This window comes from Megalopta genalis, chromosome 5 (genome assembly GCF_051020955.1).
Source record: "Megalopta genalis isolate 19385.01 chromosome 5, iyMegGena1_principal, whole genome shotgun sequence".
In the NCBI taxonomy this organism is placed as follows: Eukaryota; Metazoa; Arthropoda; class Insecta; order Hymenoptera; family Halictidae; genus Megalopta; species Megalopta genalis.
This window is the reverse complement of record NC_135017.1, coordinates 551,755-571,139: the sequence shown is the minus strand read 5'-3', so window position 1 is coordinate 571,139 and position 19,385 is coordinate 551,755. Positions and strand designations below refer to the sequence as shown.

General features: G+C 32.3%; 2 protein-coding genes and 3 long non-coding RNA genes across 8 annotated transcripts; 2 read left to right on the top strand and 3 right to left on the bottom strand.

Annotated features, from left to right (window-relative positions):
* Positions 1-2,074: 2,074 nt before the first annotated feature.
* On the top strand, positions 2,075-5,636 carry LOC117229509 (uncharacterized). Its single transcript, XM_076521921.1, has 9 exons — positions 2,075-2,562; positions 2,665-2,751; positions 2,875-3,119; positions 3,182-3,408; positions 3,473-3,733; positions 4,404-4,595; positions 4,663-4,904; positions 5,000-5,314; positions 5,425-5,636. The coding sequence occupies exons 2-9, from the start codon at positions 2,669-2,671 to the stop codon at positions 5,543-5,545; spliced, it is 1,686 nt and encodes a 561-aa protein (XP_076378036.1). The 5' UTR covers positions 2,075-2,562; positions 2,665-2,668; the 3' UTR covers positions 5,546-5,636.
* LOC117229514 (uncharacterized) lies at positions 2,558-4,245 on the bottom strand. 2 transcript variants are annotated; one of them, XR_013033426.1, is made up of 3 exons: positions 3,786-4,245; positions 2,825-2,948; positions 2,558-2,738 (listed from the first exon to the last, which is right to left on the bottom strand). It is a non-coding gene; the product is annotated as an uncharacterized LOC117229514 (long non-coding RNA). The 2 variants fall into 2 exon arrangements; XR_013033425.1 differs by having other exon boundaries at positions 3,912-4,238.
* Positions 5,637-6,183: 547 nt separating the features above from the next.
* On the bottom strand, positions 6,184-8,261 carry LOC143259486 (uncharacterized). Its single transcript, XR_013033427.1, has 2 exons — positions 7,305-8,261; positions 6,184-6,619 (listed from the first exon to the last, which is right to left on the bottom strand). It is a non-coding gene; the product is annotated as an uncharacterized LOC143259486 (long non-coding RNA).
* Positions 8,262-11,275: 3,014 nt separating this feature from the next.
* On the bottom strand, positions 11,276-18,056 carry LOC117229487 (uncharacterized). Of its 3 annotated transcripts, none has more exons than XM_033485994.2 (17): positions 17,918-18,056; positions 17,060-17,564; positions 16,330-16,951; positions 15,822-16,252; positions 15,544-15,745; positions 15,010-15,433; positions 14,548-14,922; positions 14,333-14,468; positions 13,861-14,261; positions 13,494-13,787; positions 13,366-13,410; positions 13,221-13,304; positions 12,758-12,995; positions 12,300-12,676; positions 12,070-12,221; positions 11,647-11,773; positions 11,276-11,583 (listed from the first exon to the last, which is right to left on the bottom strand). In XM_033485994.2, the coding sequence occupies exons 2-17, from the start codon at positions 17,562-17,564 to the stop codon at positions 11,512-11,514; spliced, it is 4,485 nt and encodes a 1,494-aa protein (XP_033341885.2). In that variant the 5' UTR covers positions 17,918-18,056; the 3' UTR covers positions 11,276-11,511. The 3 variants fall into 3 exon arrangements, with proteins under 3 accessions (XP_033341885.2, XP_033341894.2, XP_076378033.1); XM_033486003.2 differs by having other exon boundaries at positions 12,339-12,676; XM_076521918.1 differs by having other exon boundaries at positions 16,035-16,252.
* Positions 18,057-18,166: 110 nt separating this feature from the next.
* Positions 18,167-19,061, top strand: LOC143259485 (uncharacterized). The gene is made up of 2 exons (XR_013033424.1): positions 18,167-18,603; positions 18,680-19,061. It is a non-coding gene; the product is annotated as an uncharacterized LOC143259485 (long non-coding RNA).
* Positions 19,062-19,385: the final 324 nt, after the last annotated feature.

Sequence of the window (19,385 nt, the reverse complement as noted above, 5' to 3'; positions counted from 1 at the left end):
TCGAGGCTAAAATTTCCTTTTTTTCAACAATAATAATAATAATAATATACAATACAATATAATATGTATCGTAATGGTGACGTAATGATGACATGACGAGATGCATGTAACACCTCTGTCTGAATCTTACATGTTAATAGGTAAACATAATAAAAAGAAATAGGTCGTCAATTTATATATACCACTTGACTTTTTCTATACATTTTTTTTCTAACACTGAAACATCTACCTTAGTATGAATTGTAATTTCTTATTCAGTTTAAGTAATATTTTATGTTTATTATTAAGTTGTATGGCATCGTATTGTCAATTGTACGCATTAAGTTAGAAGCTTTTGTCGCTTGTGTAATTTAGTTTACCCATTTATTGTATTTTGTTCAGTGAAAACGTCGAGTTCATTTCATACGATATGTTTTCGCAATATGTGGAACATATTACACATGTATGCAATCAAGTAGAACGAGAAATAATAGGCAAACTTATAATATGTACACCGAAGTTAGTCCAAGAAGTAATTAAAAAATGCAGTGAATATATATGGTCGATCGTTATTTTTATTTTATAATGTAAAAAGGGTCATATATATATGTACTTGTCACAGTTTAATACAATTAACTCTGAAACATATGAAAGGAATTATAACAATTTCCTATCGGTTTCTTAAATTCATTTGATTTTCTGAGTGTCCTAATACTTTTTAAGGGGAATGTACGTCATTTCTACGACGATTGTTTAATAATAGTTAGTGTCGACAAATGTATATGGTGTACAAATTTGAACGATGGAAATATTACTTTCGAAATACATACAATGCTACAGAAATGCATTTTTATTAATTATAATATTATAAAAAATGTACTAAAAAATGTTTGATTTCAATCATTTTCCATTTTTATTTATCTCGCATTGTAAATCAATTCACATCGTCATTTAATACATTTCATTTCTTCGTAGCCTATTCTAGATTAAACATAATTATGAGATAATTAACAATCCATATTTTTTTTAATATTGAAGCAGCTTTAATAAGTTATTTAAAACTTGATCTCGAACGATATATTCATCCAACTTCATAATTTTGCCAAACGGGCAACAGAACCGAGAGATATATGTTTAAAAAATATATAGTATATTGTTATCTATTACATAATTATATTTACAAAAGTCAGTACGAATACTATGCGATTATTCAATATATAGGATGTTCGAAAAATCGTGATACAAACGGCAAGAGTGTGATTCCTGACATAAAACTGAGATAAATTAGAAAATAATTAAAACTAAAGGAGTGGAGTAGGATATAACATACTTACATTTACTAATTACTTACACTTACTAATTTCATGAAAATTATACCATATTGTAACTGATATTGTTTACAAATGGAAGCAACAGTGTGGTTTGTCAAGTTGAGTAAACGAAGCAGTCTGTCTCTAAGTGCACGCGTAATTAATGAATTTTCAAACTCGATTTCCTGAAAATTAAGTCCTGTACAAAAAATTTTGATTTCATGTTTTGGACATGAAATTCCTCTTATGTGAGGAATTGCCGATTGTATCATGATTTTTCGAATACCCTGTATAAGCAATTTTATTTTTTGTAACGTTTAAGTTAATTTTAAAGTAATTTTTGTAAGCTTACTTTGTGTTTGTATAAATTTCAATTGAAGTGTTATATTTTAAATGAAGAATGTGAAGAAATAAAAATCTACACTCCGCGACAATAATTATTTTGTACTATTAGGAGCTGAAAAGAATAACCTCTACCAACAAACTAAACGCGGAGCTCCAGGGGAATCGAGCAACCGATCCACCTAACCTCTTTTCCTTTTCCAGATTGCCGATCGTTATTGACTAAGTAAACAACACGAAGGGTAAAGGGAATCGATCACCCGCGCCATCTAATCTCGTTTTCTGTCTAGAGCAGGACTCGGAATTAAGTGCATGAAACACGGCAATGTCAAGGGCTTCGCCTCCTGACCAATGTAAGCATGCATATTAACTACACTCGATGACGCATGCGTAGGGTACCTACCAGATGAACATTGTAAAACCATCTGCAGTTCTGCGTCGTGTCGCGATCGTAATTCAGAACTACAATGTTCACCCGGTAATCGCCACTTTCGGATCGAGGCACATCAAGTTCGTGTACATACGTAAAATTTGAACTTTCATCTTTTACCCCAACGTCCAACATTATTATATGCTCGCCCACTGTGAGCTGTCGAAAAAAAACAAAATTTTCCGAAAGCCACGGAATTCTATTATTCCGAATTCAAATAAGCGCGGTGCCGTGATCATAGGAATTAATAAGATGGCGACGATCTCGTTTAGGTCGACATCGCACAGTAACACCGTCAACTATATTATGATATTCTATGGTCAAGATTTAAGCGCCCACATACGTTGTATCTATCAACTTGTTTGAATTTCTGACAGTTTAAACTTAATTAAGAAGAATTGTCAAATTACATATACAAAAATAACCTTTAATGTTTTCACGATTTACTCGGAAAATAGGTTTTGTGTTGTGATTTTTCTTAGTTACTGTGTTTACATAAAGGTGACCATCAAATTTTATTTCATTCCTATTTACATATGTACATTTAAAATCAGTTACTTAATTATGTTTATCTACGAATACGTATATTTTTTATGTGTTTAGAAATATGGAAAAATCTACTGATCCATTTGCATGGGCTCACAAATTGAGATGTCCACCAACAATTTGCAATGATTCTGTAAAAAAAATGTTTGTATAGATTTTTAGTGTTGTTTACAAATAGATTTTAAGAAAATTGAGCATTGCTAATGTAAATACATACAATAGTTTGATCCTAATATCATAGTTGTGAATAATGCATTATATTTACAGATTATATACAGGTACTGTTTCATTTCTATGGGATGATTTAGCTGATCTTATATTTACTGTCGATGAGGTAAAAACTATAAGAAAAAATGTATTATTACATCAGTTAAAAACAGGACAGCCAAATAAAGTAGTTCAATGCATGCAAAACCTGATACAGCTAAAATCTGCAAGAAGTGATATAAAAAACCAAATATCTAAACTAGAAGAGGAATACGAGCAATTAGATTTTATGGTCAGACAGAAAGGTATGTTTAAATCTACAAAGATATGTATGAAAATCTAAGTATATTATGTATGATTATTTCAGTACAAAAGTTAAGAGAAATTAAGTCTGAGCGTTCTAAAATAAAAATAAGAAAAAACTTAATTAAGATGAAATATGATCAAACTGTTACACAAATTGAGGACTGCAAGAAGATGAAATTAGTTTGTGAATATTTAATGCCAAGTACTTGTAAAGAGTTAGATCCTAAATTACTAACGGAAATGTTAAATTTAGTGTCGACTTTCTGGGATGGAGCAAATAAAAAACAAGTATGCATACAAATAAAATATAATTTGAATAAAGAACAGTTAAAATTTACAATAAATTTTTTAGATATGTGATACGATATCAAACAATCTTAATATTGAAGTTCCTACATTATGGTGTCACTTGAATAAGAATTTGACACAAAGTGTAGATATGTTAATGAAGATGGTAACTTCCAAACCTTTGGACATGGGTATACAAAATTTAAATATTGGTATTGCCAAAATATATGGCCAACAGATTTCTATGGTTACAAAGCGATTATGGTGTAATGCACAAGCAGATAATCATCAGCAAAGTATTCTTGAACTTACAGAGAAAATTGAGGTATGTGTGTAAGGATTATCCGCGAAACGAGTATAAAACTTCTTAGACTCACTGTTAATTTTCTATTGTGATACTATCAGCAACTAATAGTTAAATTATTAGGTCATTAAGTATGAAATGTCCGATTTTGAGATTGAAAGTTTGGTTTATTATATCTCTGGCCTTGCTCTCAGGTTACCTGCGTGGTTCATTCTGGATATCAAAATCTCCAAATCGGAATTTTTCAAACCATCGACGTACTGTACGTTCATTAGCCACATCCTTGCCGAACACCTCGTTAACATTTCGACTTGTCTGCGCTGCATTAATTCCACGACGGAACTCATATTCGAAAATAACCCGAATTTTTTACTTATCCATGGATTACAATATTTAATCCTCAGACGACAATACGATAGACAATTAAAAACAAAAGAGTGCGACTGAAAGCCAGATGGCGTATCCCTTCCCACTGCAAAAAAACAAAGGACGGTCGAAGTAAAACATCGGAAACGTCGGTTATCAAACTTGATGCTTTAGGTAATCGGACATTTCATACTTAATGGCCTAATAATAGTTATGTTAGTCTGAGAATGATATAACTTAAATAAAAACGTCGGTAATAGTATCCGTACTTACTGTACTGTTTTTATTATGCATAATTTTAAATATAAATAAACTGTTACTTTAGGCAGGTTCAAACAATTCACCAGATATTATTACATGGCTTGCATTAGCATTGGAAGTTTGCAAGCTAGAAATTGAACAAAAACGTTTAGGTGATGAAGTTATAAAAATTCGAGAACACTTAAATGAGAACAGTACATTAGCATTTGAATTAGCTGAATTGATTTCAGAAATAGAAGACATCGATAAGAAAATAGTATGTTATCTTTTTAAAATCCTTGTGTTACTAGTTACATCATACATTAATTAAAAACCGATTGTAGATGACATATGCAGAATGTATACAACAATCATTAAATCATTTGAAATCTTTGCCGGAGCATATTATGAAAATAAGGAATGAGATGAGTTCAGTATTGCAAAAAATATTAACACTGAGAAACAATTTTAGTGACTACTCATGCTTGAAAAACAGTTTAAGGACTGAATTGAGTATGTTTCATGACATCTTGGATTGTAATGCTTTGAGGAAGATTAAATTAAAAAACGATGTTGGAATTTACAGGTTCGTTTATTAATATTTCATTATTATATCTTATAAATATTTACATACGATGTGAAACTATTAAATTTGATTTGTGTATTATTCACCATTTTCAGACATAAAAGTATGTGTATCACAGAAGTGTCTCTCTTGGTTCCTAATAATCAAGCTACACATATCGTTCACTATTTTCCAATGATTCACTCACCAACATACTCTTTACTAGAATATTACAGAAATTTCACTTTAATGTTGTTTCACAAACGATTTAATTCTTTTGAAATTGAAGAGAATTTAGATACTTTGCAACTGTCTGCATTGAAACACGAAGGATATGATTGTAATATACTTGAATTGTTAAATTTATCGAAAACTATAAATATAAAGACAAAAGATGAAATTAACGAATTTAATAGAATACTAAACGATTGGTACGTAATTCAATGAGAATATTTTTTAAGAATGCAATTACTTACAATACTATTTTTTTGTATATTTTATTACATTGTACAATTTATTCTACTTTGTATTATATTTGTAGGGTACATCATACAGTTGAAGAAGTAATGAATATTGTTGAGACTGTCGTAGATGGTGCCACTTTTCCAGAATGGGTTGAGCGTTATAATTTATTACTATATATAATTCAGAAGTCTAAATAGTGTTTTATACAATTTGTAATTTATTTTATACTTTTATAATTCTCGTTATTATACCCTTTTTAACTCGTAATACATCAAGGATGAGTGTTAATGTTCTTAGTCTTTTTAATATTCGACCGCAAGTAATGCAGTCGAACGTATAATCCCCCCCCCCCCCCCCCCCGTGCTGAGAATTTGGATTCGCGGGGCAATATGTACCTCTTTCGGTGCCGAATCAACTACATACCGCCTTTCTTCAAACTTTTCTTGGCAGTCATGGCATGTGTACTTTACCTTGGACATCAACTGGCTAGGTCTGGTCATGAAATTTGCAAGAAAAGCTTTTGTCTATTATTACCATTGTTTCAGTCTCCAGTCACTGAGTCCCATGCTTCCTCCTGCCTTTCTTCCAACACCAGTAACATGCCACGCGCCTAAACACACTTGTAATGTTATAAGAGTAGTCATGCGAGAATCCAGCTCGGTTCTCGGCGTCATTCACATCCATGGGAACGACCACGTCTTGCCGAGGTTCGTTACGAGTTTTTTATTTTTTTTGTCATTCTAAGTAATAGCACAATTTCAAAAAAGTATTACATATAGTCATTGACTAGTAGACTAGACCCTCTATTATCTAAAAAAAGTTCAAGACATTTGGCTCAATTTTAAAAAAGCTACTTCATTTGAGATACTGATAATGCAACATATTGACACAATTTAAAAATAGATAATTATTTATGCTAATATAGTTGGCAGATTTAAAATATTTACGGTAAACAGTTTTTATGGCAATACGAAATGTAGACAGTGAAAGGAAAGCGAAAACATATGGATAGATGATAATAGTTTTCCGGAAGCAGATCTGGTGAGCGAAGAATAGGAATATTATGGATGGAGGAGAAAACAAGGTCCAGAAGTACATTATGGTTATTATTTAATTGAGTGAAATTGAAAAAACTTAAAATTCACGAATAAATTCGAGCGGAGAAGGTAGATCATTGTGATATTGAGTGGATAAATTTGGTAGAGGAGGGTGAGAAAAATCAGGGAGATTATAATCACTCGAGTTTGACTCATCATCTTCCAGATAATTACCTTCTGTTAGGGCCAAGTGGCCAGGATTTATGGCAGGGGCCATGTGCTTGGGTACCCGGACGGTATGGGTCTGCCCCGGGCCGTTCCCGGGCACATGTGGCACCGTCATAACGTCTCCTGGTCCTTGATTACGGTCCAGTCAATGACGGTTGGGTCTGGCATTGTTCGGGCACGTAGGCCCATCAGCGCGGGATGTCTCGCAGGAGTTATTTTGTCACTCTCCCTCCTAACTCCCGGCCCACCGTTTTGGGGCAGTCTCGCTGGATTTGGGATTGCAGTGATTGGACCGTAATTCCTTGCCGCCCACCCTAGGTTAAGAGAAGTAGGGAGGACCGAGGTGATATTAGACATGACTCCGGTCCTCTAAAGACCAGAACATTCTTAGAGTACAGACAAACAGAACATTCTTAGAGTACAGACAAACAGAACATTCTTAGAGTACAGACAAACAGAACATTCTCAGAAGAACAGAACATTCTTAGAGTAAAGACAGACAGACATACAGAAAGTACAGACAAGACAGACTTTCAAACAGAACAGAACAGAACACATAGAGAGATACGCGTAACGGTTAGGTTGCGCGTTACAAATAGAGTCCCACTACAGTGGGTGGTCCTTCGAGGTAGTCGGCATCAAGTGCAATATTCAGAGGATCTCCGTCATCCATCTGATGAGTCCTCAACACCTTCATTTGAAATCCTTCGTTCAGCTGTAGGGATGAAGAACAGCGATCACGAGCCAAGTGCTGCGGCCCCCTCTACTTAGTTTCGGTGTGGCTGGCACTCCGTGGCTTTTCTAATATACATTAGAGATGTTGCAAGAGTCCTCGCGAATTCAGAGGGGCCGAACACTGCATGTCGTTATGAAATTCGCGTTCTTCGGAAAGGCAATAGGGTTCGCCGAGGCTCTGGAGGCAACTGAACCGACTCGGTGGAATTCGCAGAAAATGATTCGCCTGGCCATTCCAGGACAGGAAACTGTTGAGCGAGTGCTTGAGTAGTTAAAATTGTCTTTTTTTACGTGGAGGTAATCACTCATTACGGATATCTCAGCTTCCGCGGGAGTGTGGCTGAGATTGTGTGGGGCTCCCTCGGCCTATTTAACAAGAAACACTTCCACGTTCGTCCCTATGTGGTGCGCCTCTGTGATTCGAGCGCACGTCAAACCCGAGACTTCTACTTCTACATATCTCCACGATGTGGTTGCAATTGTCATTCCAAGTAATAGCAAAATTTAAAAGAAGTACTGCAGTCATTACGTAATGGATTAGTACTTTTAAAAAGTGGACAACTAAAATATCCTAATGGTTCATGCATTAGATCAATTCAGAACTTAACTCTTATGTTAAGTTTCTAATCAAATAAATCGTGCGTGATTAATAACCACTCTATAGTTATAAGAGTAACTTAGTACTTTTTTTATGAGGAATGTGTCATTAAAAAACTTTAAGTAACCGTATAATTTAAAAAGAAATTGATTTTAAGTTATTTAAGTTATTCCGAGTATTTATGTTTATCGATAATTAATTAGTGGAGACGTTTATGAGCCCCTCCCTGTGTATTGAAGTACATTCATTGATACGTGTTAGACATATTCAGTAATTTAAAGCGCATAATCTCAACAGATTCGACATAGAATCATTGAAAACTAAGAACTGTTTATTTGACCTCCGAAAGAATCGACACCTTGTACAGGGTGTCGCAAAATTATATGTTACGATCACCATAGCGGGATTCTACATTTTTGTATCGATGGAGACTTGTTAAAAAATATTGGGATTATGGCTTGGATTATTTCTCAAATGAATATGATATTAATTCTTTTTCTTAAAAGTTTTATTTTTACTGTTATTTGAGAGAAGGTATACATATATACGAAATGACTGAGCGACCAAATTCAACTGAGAGACCGGCAACTGAAAATCGCCTGCTTATATACCCTTTTTGGTGTGGTCTTCTCCACCAATCAAAGACGGTCATTCATCGCGTCTTACATTGTATACGCGGTATTGGGATCACTGACAGTCAGAGCACGATGTGTTCTAACGACACCGGCGATGGTACATCGCGGTAACTTTGATATACAGTTTACATCACCGTCGGAGCCCGCTGACGGAACTGGCGGAAACGCCATTTTATTGATATTTTCGAATCTCAGTCCTAAGTAAACTATAGATTAATCTTTGTGTCCGAGACTAAAGTTTCTTTTTTCAACAAAAACAATGTTAAAAACGACATATAAAAATTATATGTCACGGTCACCATACCCAAAGTCGCGGTACAACCGGGCGGGTTGTGATTCTATAAAATGAAACGAAGAAAGAAACATTTTTTTTATTTAAGACTTCGTTTTCGAGAAAACTGACAAGGGAAGTTTGAAAACCTAGAAATTCAATAAAATATGAAACCTCCGTGTTCAAGTAAAGAAAGTCATCTATAACACATATATACATTTTTCGTTCGTGCCACAATTCATTTTTAAGGGATGATTTCATCCCTTGAAGAGAATGAAAAATTATCTTTCTCGTCGAATATCTCAAGAACGATGCGAATGTGTAAAAATATTTTTCAAAAAATCTATACTTTTTGAGTTAAACTCTCCACAACTCCTCAAATTTTATTTTCTGATTTTTTAAAATTTAAATTGAAGTGATTTTCTATACCCCCTCTATCCATTCTCATAAAATACTTTACTTTTTACATATTTAAATCGTATTTAAATCGAGGAATTAATAATAATTAATTAATAATAATAATAAATAATAATTTAAATCGAATTTAAAGTCTGCTGTAGTATTTTTATTATTAGAATGGTTTCATCACAGACAACTTATATTATCATTTATGGTGTACGCTTCGTAATGGCAGCAAATATAGACATTCTTTTTGTAAACACCCGATACATTAGAATTCGCATGATTATTGTGAAAACAACTAATATTTGAGGGCAGTGTGAACAAACTCAACATTTTGCCATTTCATTTTATTCCATACTATTAAAATTATTGTATTTATTGTATTTTTCCTGTTCAGCAGAATTTTTTCAACAGAAACACGTTTCTCTTAAAACATGTCTTTGTTGATTGTATCTCAATCATTTGACAAATTAAAAATAGTACAGTAATGATACTGATTGTAAAAATGTCCAAAACAGAAATACTCGCCACATCACGAACATCTTATAAAAGCGAGCGTCCCACAAACATTAAAGTTGGGCACACTTTTCTGGTTTTTAAAATAACAAAAATCCACAGGATTTTCAAAGACCCCAGAATGCACTCCTAAATATCCGCTTTTAAACCAAACATATATAAAAACGTTTTGGAATCTGGGTGTGTCAAATTTATATCTGTCTCTTAAAAATTATTTCAAAATATGTATTCAAGCATATCCTAATATATCGTATTTTAAAAGACAAACAGTCCGATAAGATATTACATTAAGCATGCACGTACACATGTCTGTATGTGCTGCCATTACAAATCTTACATGTGTATCTTAAACCGTTCTTGAGATATTCAGCGAAAAAGATAATTTTACATTCTCCTTAACCGTTTGACTGCTGAGGAGCGCTATCGCGCTCTTCTTATGTTGTACCAAAAATGCGAAGAGCGCTCCTGCTTTTTTTTATGCCAAGACTGCGGAGAGCGTAATAACGCTGCTCTAAATCACTAGAATTTATGCGTTCAGTGAAGCGCGTTGCGTTTGTGGAGCATATGATTTTTAATTTTTGTAATAATATTACATATTTCAAATCTACTTTCTTTTTTTCTGTTAAATAACGGTGAAAACAATGTCTAATATTTGGAGTGAAACTGACTCGGAATCGTGGACTGGTGATGAAGATCAAATTTGTGACAACGAAAGTGATAGCGGAAGTGATATTATTATTCCTAAAAAGAGATTACGGGCTATTAGCGAGAGCAGCGATGATGAACTAAATGGAGACTGCACCGAACATGCCTCTGTTGATGAATTTGTGCCGTAGTTTTGGCATATGTCCGAAAAGATACGTCAGCAGCCAAACGGTTAAGGAGCGAAATCACCGCTTAAAATTGAATTATGGCACGAACGAAAAATAGTTATATGTTATGCACGACTTACTTTACTTGTATACGGAGCTTGATATTTTTTGAATTTCTGGATTCCCGAACTTTCCTTCTTAATCAATATTAGAAATTGTCGAATAAAATAGGAAATGTTAGTTATCGGCATCCATTGTTAAAGGCGAAGCAGTCCAGCAGGCCAAATTATTATTTACATTGTACAGACATAAGATGGTTATTTACATCTGCCAGAGCTGCTGAACCAGCAGCCTACTGGCGTACTGACTCTGAAGTGATAGGAGATGTAACATGTATACCACTTGTAAAACCATGCAAGTATATAAAATGTAACACCGCTTACTTTATTTTATAAATTTTCTTTCCTACTGGCTATTATTAATGTGATTTCTTGAATAATTGTATAATGTATTAATTGTATGATAATTTTTGATGCTATACTACTTTTTACATCAACTTTTCAATTGAGACCATGAAACTGAAGTTCCAACTGGATAGGAAGTTTCAAAAATGTGATGAACTTATAGCACAGAATCAACGTAACGCCTCGAATCTTCAAGAACATAATAAAATAAACAAAGAAAGCCATGCAATACTTTAAAAATATACTATTTTAATATAGACACTAACTTCATGATATAAAAATACTGGTTTTAATTATTCATCTTACAGTATGAATTAAATTACAGATAATAAAAAATAAATATCACAGATTGCATATCTTGCATCATAACGTATTTTTTACATAAAATCACCGACGCTATAATTAATCCCTTTCTTCATTTTTCATAGTGATCGATTATGATAACTCATTCTTATTCGATATATTTTAGTTACTTTTTTTTCGTCTAGATCTTAAACTGCGCGTTTTCAGTTCCGTAGGTGTATCTATTACTGTACACTGAAAAAATAAAGAAATATTAATAATCTATAGAATTATTAAAATTATTTCATACAAAATTACCTCGACTGGCTCAATATCATGAAAAGATTCATCTTCTGCCACGTATAACTTCTTTCTACGCGTATTTTTTCTTCTTTCCGAAAGAGATCCCGTAGGAGGTGGAAACACAGTACGCTTGCCAGTCCGTCTAAAATTAAGTAATAACATTTTTCAATACCCAATTTTATTGTTTGAACTACCATGCAAAGGGCTCATGGATCTTCAATAATAAAATGTAGAAAAAATTTCCTTATAATTATTTGCTCCTCTTAATTCACTCTGTTAAGAAAGAGAACAGCAAGATGATGGAAGATTAAAATGAGCAAGTAGTAATAAAAATGAAAATCTATAGTATAGGCATGTTTATAGAATAAATAAAAGAATATCCTTTTCAGAACCTCCTCATCTATAGTCTAATCTATACAATAACGTTTAAGTTTATACTTGGTCTCTGAACTAGGTAGCTCGATGACGGATACATCTGATGTAGGAGAATATTTTCTCGGTGGCCGCCTTGTTCTACGTTCTTTTGTTATCACTTCATCCTCTGAAGCGTCATCACAATAGGCTTTTTCTTTAGAATGATGCACAGTTGCCTATAAAAGAAGTATCATAATGAACAATTTGTTCCTAAGCCTTCAACTTCATTAAACAATTTAGTAAGGAAGTGCTACATGTTTTTGTTTCTCTAATTCCTCTTGTTGATTCCTTACTAGTGCCTCATATTTGGTGACCATCTCATCTCTGTTTTTCATAAATGCTTCCATCTCCCGTTCCTTCTCATTCAAACTATTTTTTAGTTCTTGATTCATGTTCCGTAACCTATCATTTTCTGTTTGCCTTTCTTGAGCACTTTGTTGAAGAATTTCCAAAATCTTAGCATTCTGTTCATATGCTTTAATGCGTGACTCTAAGTTTTCAATATGTTCTTTATTTTGAGAAAGTTTATCCTTTGTTTCTGCCAATTCTTTTATTGTATTCTTTATTTCTGCTTCCATGAGCTTGCCGTCGCTGTCAGCAACATCCGTTTTTTGAATTAGAAATTTTACTTCTGGAATCATGACAAATTTTGTTTTTCTACACTACAGACATAATGATTTATTTAATAACAAATATATATATATTGACTTACCTTGTTGAAGCGATACTATTTCAGCATCTTTCTCCTGTTCTATATTCTTCGCACTTTCCAAACGATTCTCAAATTCTAAGAGTTTATCATTACTTTCATCTAACAACTTCTGCAAATGTTCTTTCTCATCTTGACATATTTCTACCTTATTTAATTCTTCAATTTCTTGTTGAAGTTCCGTTATGGTATCAAGTTTGTGTTCCAGTTCTGTGATTTTTGCAGCATGTACATCCAGGCACTGGAAAGAAGAATATAGTGTGACAGAATAAATTACCATGTTTTAGATAATTTATTCTATGTTAACGACAAAAAGTTTTAAAGAATTACAAATTCTTAGATAAAGAAAATAATCTCTTCCCTAATTTCATAAAACGAAAGTTTTCTCAAAACAAATGCTATTAAAAAATTTAGAATATACTTTGTAATAAAATCAATACAAATTTGTCCTATTACATCCAAATACCTTTGTCTCCATATCACTTTTCACTATTGCTGTATGCAGATCAATCTCCAATCGACTTATACTTTCTACATGTTCATCTTTGCACTGTAATCGTAATCATTAAATATATATGTATAAACGATTTTATGTTTAAACCTATACTTACCTTTGAAATGAGATTATCGAAATCATCTTGTAGAGAATTTAATTTCTGCAATTATAGAATAAATGTTAAAGAAGTTGATACCTTTAATATTTATGATACCAATTGTAAAATTATGAAACACTACGTACTTTCATACACTGATTATAATCACTCTTAGTATGTAAAAGTTCTTTTTCAACTTCATTAATAAGTTGCTCATAATCACCAATCTTTATATCTAGTGTAGCCTTAGACTGATCGATATCTTCTAATAATTTTTGAAGATGCGATTCATCATCCACATCTCGAGACAGCTGTTTTTTTAACAATTCAATCGAGTTTTTATATTCTTCTAAAACAAGCTTATTTGCTATATTTTCTTTTGTCAGACTTTCTAGTTTTTGCGTCAAAGATGATACTTCTTGCTTAGACTCAACCAACACCTTAAATTGTATAGTGGTCCTATTAGAAATCTACCAAAAACTGATATGAATATATTTTTATTAATTTACGTACTTGACACTTTTCCATAAGAAGTGATTTCGTATCATCGTATTTTACCATTAGTTTGGATAATTCGTTCAAAATAAGTTCACATTCATCAAATTCGCCACTAAAACTTGTTTGAGTATCTTCTTTTCTAATAGGTTGACTGCAATCACTTTGAATTCCATTTTCATTTACTTGACTTTTGCATTCAACAGAACCTTCAATTCCAAATTTAGTATTTCTGCTATTCATTTGCAAATTGCTTATTTGATCAGATATAACTTTCAATTTCACTTTAGCTAAGTCTAGTTCATCTCTCAGGCTCTGTATCTCGGTCTTACTTTGAGTTAATTTCTCTTTTAGAGTAGAATTCTCTATTTCTACAGCAAGTGTCATTTCTCTCATTTGGAGATCAACCTCTTCATTTCCTATTAAATTGGCAATTAATTGTATGATAACTATTGTTGTTAAACACCATAAATCAAGATCTTATACCTACCTGTTTTTTGGTCATAGTTACCAGGCTCAGTAGACTTATCTAACGATTCTACCTTGTAATCCATAGAAATTTCTTTTTTGATAATAATCTCTTGATATTCGTCATCTTTTGGAGAATCATGAGATGTTTCTGAAACCTATTATGTAACAATTAGCAATGTAAGTTCTGATTCATAAAATTATTTATATATTATATAAAGTTAGAATATGGCATACATCATTTTTACATGTTGAGTCTTGCATGGAATCTTTAATCGAAACTGCTTTTTTTAACATTTGCGCTTCATTTAATAGTTCTAATTTCTCACATTCCAATTTATTTATTATCTGGAGCATATTTTGCATTTTGCGCTCGTAATCCAGCAATTTCTTATTTTGATTTTCTAATTCTTCATCTAATGCCTCTTTTTCTTTACACTCCTTTGTGAGGCAAATATTAATATTTACAAGATCAGCTTCTAAATCATCAATTGTCTCCTGTTTTTCTAATAATTCTTCTTCCTGCTCCTTAATGGTATATTCTTTCTCCCTTATTTCCGTGGTAATAGTAATATACTCTTCCTTTGCTTCATTTAAAAATACTTTCAATTTCTGAAATAACATCATTAGAATATAAAATGGAATATGTATTTACGATCATAAACGACATTAAATAATTATAAATACTGATGCATGCACCTTCACTTGATCTTCTTTAGCAAACAGTTGAGACTTTAATTCTTCTACGTAAAATGTTGCTTCCTCACCAGTGCAAACATCTTTCTGAGCTGCACTCAACAAATCCTTCATATTATTCATATCTTTTTTTATTAAGTCTAGTTCGAAAGATAGTTTATTCTTTTCGATTGCCAAAGTTTGATTCGATTCTTTAAGTTGCTTCACGTTACTTTTAAGTAGCACAAGTTTCGATGTTAATTGTGAGTTTTGAATCTCCAACTCTTCAATGTTTTTTCTGTCATCAGCATTGTCGTCTAGAATAGACGAACGTTTTCTCTTGTCACAGTTAAGTTCATCCAATCTTTGTTTATAGAAATCTTCAATTTGTTTCACAGACCATTGAAGAATATCTTCATGTCGTTCCTCTACATCGTTTATATGACTCCTGGATCACAATTGATGGTGTAATTTTTAAAATACAATGATTATACTAATGAATTATACAACTTAACAAGACAAATTATTCTCGATGAATTGTTAAAACTAGTAACATACTTCCATTCAGTTTCAAGGTTTTTCATCATAGCCGTATAAGTATCCGCCATTTCTTGACGAATCTCTAGATCGCGACTTAATGCAGAACTTTTCAATAATTTTATTTCGTCTTTTAGATTTTTATTTTCACAAAGTAACTCATCGTAATCTTCAACGTGAACATAATCAGGTATAGCATGATTATCGCCAGCGTTAAGCACCTCTGCAAAGATACATAAAAATATAATTAACATAAATCAGTTTAGGACACATATAAGCAATTTTAACAGATGTTATACCTTCACTTTCTAACTCTGTAGTATCCCAATCTGTTACAGTTTTTATACTTTCTCTAACTATTTGTGAAAATCTCGACTTTTTCTTATGTACTTTTTGTTTCTGTTCTAAAACTATTTTCTTTGCAATAGCAGCAAAATTCAAAACATTTTGTGTTTCAGTATACAAATTTGGTAAAGGATTTATATTCACTATCAAAACCATACGTTCTCTACCAGAAAGGGCTTTCTGAAACAGTCTTGTTAGTTTTGACTCCCTAAATGGACCAACATGTTCTGGTTTTTGTTTAGACAGTTGCCCGTCATGAATCGTTTTTAAACATTTTCCTAATACCAACAGACTTGTATTGATATTTTGTGCTTCTTTTAATCTGTCCCCAATATTCAATGTTTTTTTCAAACGTTCCGAACCAGCCAAATCGCAGAAGGTAAATCTGTAATATTTATAAGAACAATTACATATAACCGAAATGGCTAAACACTATATTTAATAAGAAATACTATTGCTTACGTGCTAACTTCAACAGCATTTGGTTCATTCTCAACATAATACTTCAATAATTTGATTGTAAATATGCAATGAGACCTAGAACTTCTTGCATTTAGAGCTGTTGCAGCTACTTTTAGATTATATTGTCCAGCCATTAAAACCTGATAAGCCTCGGAACCAGAATTGACACATACAGTTTTCAGTCCTTTGATAAAAGCTGTACCTTGAGCATCATTAACTAATTTCAGCGGAGTTCTTCTTTTCTGAGTTTCATTCGACAAAAGATCGTAGACAATTTCATTATATATTTCTGCAAAAGACACCCAAACTGAGTAATGCGTGCCAATGCATTGACTTGGTCTGATTGGTGACTCCTCTTGTAATAACTTTTGCATTTCTGTGTAAGCATTAATATAGTGATGTTTATCCATCGAAGCAAACGTTAGCAATTTCGTTTTCATTTCTAATTCTTGAGCACGTTCGAGAGGACCCAAACTAACAACATCACAATGATTCACTGACTTGTAAGAAGGAGACGGTTTTGAAGTAATATTAGAGAAAACAAATTCTAAGCACCTGGGTATAATACCAGGAGATGTAATACTCCCTTGAAGAGTAAATGATTTCCCTGAACTTGTTGTACCTATAAAAATTATAATACTTGTGTAGTAATCAACAATAGAAGTAATCAAGATGTTGATTTCATTTCTTTAAATGTAAACAATATTTATAAGATATTTTATAGCCTTACCATAAGTCATGATAGTTGAATTCTGACCAGCTAAAAATTCTACCATGTGCTGTTTAACAGCTTGATCAAACAGTTCCAATTGAGTAATCTCTGGCCCAAATGTTTGAGTAAATGTAAATTTTCTATGTACAATATCACTACTATTAGATCTTTTCAAAGAATTACTAGTATTATCCACAGTAGGGAGTTTTGTCAGCAGCGTAGTGGAATTCAGAATTTTATATGCCTCCTCTTGCTTCTGTGTTAGTTTGATCTTTTTGGGGAACGGTTTCATTCGTAAGTAGACTTTAATAGTCTGAAACCTCATTGAATCTGAGTTTGTCTCTTCTAAAGAATTAGATTCTTCAATCTCATAAACAGACATTAAATTCTTTTTTGTGTCTTCTGAAATACATGGTCTTTGTCCATAGGCCAAGATACTTGGGTCTCTTCCAAATAAATATGATAATTCATCTTGTGCATTTAGATTACAAGATGGTCTAATGGAATCTAATGTATTATCCATCTATAATGATTAAAAAAATATTAGTTAGAACATAGTTTGGTAATACTTAATGCGGTTAATAATTAATATTATAATTCAAATAATTCATTATAAATTAAAAATGAAATTAATAATTATTAATTCGTAATTAACTGACGTTAGTATTTTATTGTTGATGTAATAAAATTAAAATGTTTAAACATCAATTGAATGAATAATTAACTAATATAATTCTCTCCATTGAGCTTAATAAATTGAATTTTTCATGATCTGCGACGATTGATTTTTTTAATCAATTAATGTTCAAGTCTAGTGCAAGACTGTTTAATAGTATTCTTTATATAATACTTATTCTTAAAGATATACATACGTGCCTTTTACATTTATAAAATTACAAAAACACTTATAAAATTATACAAAATTTTTAACAATTAATACAAAATAATAATTCACACACGCTTCTTTGTTGACTTGCTCACGATTCACAAAAACGGTTAGTGTTTCATTTTGAAATTTTCAATGTGTATACATGAATACATGTGGCGTCACCATTTCCGGTGGGCCCAGAACGAAACGTATCTTTCTTTTTCTCCATGGCTTCCTTTCTCTACAGAACCGACGGCTCTGTTCATGCAAACCATATGCATGTGGTGTCACAAACGAGATATTGTATTAGAGTGAACATTTAAACTATTTGTGTTTTGATTTCTAATAATGGGAATTTAGAAACCACATTGTCATTCCCGTGTCGCGAGCAGCGTTATCGATATTTCAGAAATTTAAACTTTTTAGTAAGGAGTGATTATTATGTTTACATATACCGTTTGTATTACGGCACATTTTATGATTTGGAAGTCACAAATTCATACAAACGATGAAAATGCTACCTACAAAATATAATAAACAGCAAAAGTGAAATTCACTACGGATATTCGTCTGTAATTATCATGATTAATTATACGATTAAAAACGGAAGATATCACAATTATTATATTATAAGGAATCTTTGCACGTCCAGTAAATTTAAAAAGTTAATTGTGCATGATTTATTCCTATACAGGTATGTATCTATAAATAACTAAGTTTGTAGATGTTACAAAGATTTCAATTAATGACCTTAATAATATTTCTGATAGTCTGCACGTAACATATCTCGTTTGTGACACCATATGTATTTGGTTTGCGAATCAAGAGAGGCCGATTCTGTAGATAAGGAACGTGGTGGAAAAGAAAGAAGCGTTTTGTTCTGAACTCGACGGAAGTGGTGACACCACATATGTATATAAATATAAATATGTACATTGAAAATTTCAAAAGAAAGCACTAATCGTTTGAGTGAATCGTAGGGATAACAAAAAAGAAACGTGTATGAATTATTATTTTGCATTAATTGTTAAAGATTTTGTATAATTTTATAAGCGTTTTTATAATTTTATAATTGTAACAGGCACGAATGTGTACATATATTTAAGAATAAGTATTATATAAAGAATACTATTAAACGGTTAATTATTCGCATTACAGCAAATCATAAATTATTCTTGGACTAAGTTTGAGCATTAATTGATTAAAAAAAGTCAATCGTCAAAAATCATGAAAAATTTAATCGATTAAACTCAATGGAGAGGATTTAATTTTATTCAATCAACAATTCTCTAAGATTCAAATTGTTCTTTAAAAAACTTAAAAAACTTTAAAAACTTAATCGTAGTCGATTATTTTGTTTTTGCTCGTATCACCTGGGTCGGTGATAAGTACGCTCGCACGACGCTAGTTTTTGTACACAGCGTCGAGCTCAGCTGTCGAGCTCGACGACGGACCGAGTGAACGACTTGCAGAAAC

What these genes read in the sequence shown, in the direction of transcription:
- LOC117229509 (XM_076521921.1), top strand. Translation starts at nt 2,669, where the DNA reads ATGGAAAAATCTACTGATCCATTTGCATGGGCTCACAAATTGAGATGT. An exon ending in ATGGAGCAAATAAAAAACAA is followed by an intron (nt 3,409 to 3,472) that starts GTATGCATACAA and finishes TAAATTTTTTAG; the next exon opens with ATATGTGATACGATATCAAA. An exon ending in AACGATGTTGGAATTTACAG is followed by an intron (nt 4,905 to 4,999) that starts GTTCGTTTATTA and finishes CACCATTTTCAG; the next exon opens with ACATAAAAGTATGTGTATCA.
- LOC117229487 (XM_033485994.2), bottom strand. Translation starts at nt 17,564, where the DNA reads ATGGATAATACATTAGATTCCATTAGACCATCTTGTAATCTAAATGCA. An exon ending in TTCTTATGGAAAAGTGTCAA is followed by an intron (nt 13,788 to 13,860) that starts GTACGTAAATTA and finishes ATACAATTTAAG; the next exon opens with GTGTTGGTTGAGTCTAAGCA. An exon ending in TCGATAATCTCATTTCAAAG is followed by an intron (nt 13,305 to 13,365) that starts GTAAGTATAGGT and finishes TTACGATTACAG; the next exon opens with TGCAAAGATGAACATGTAGA.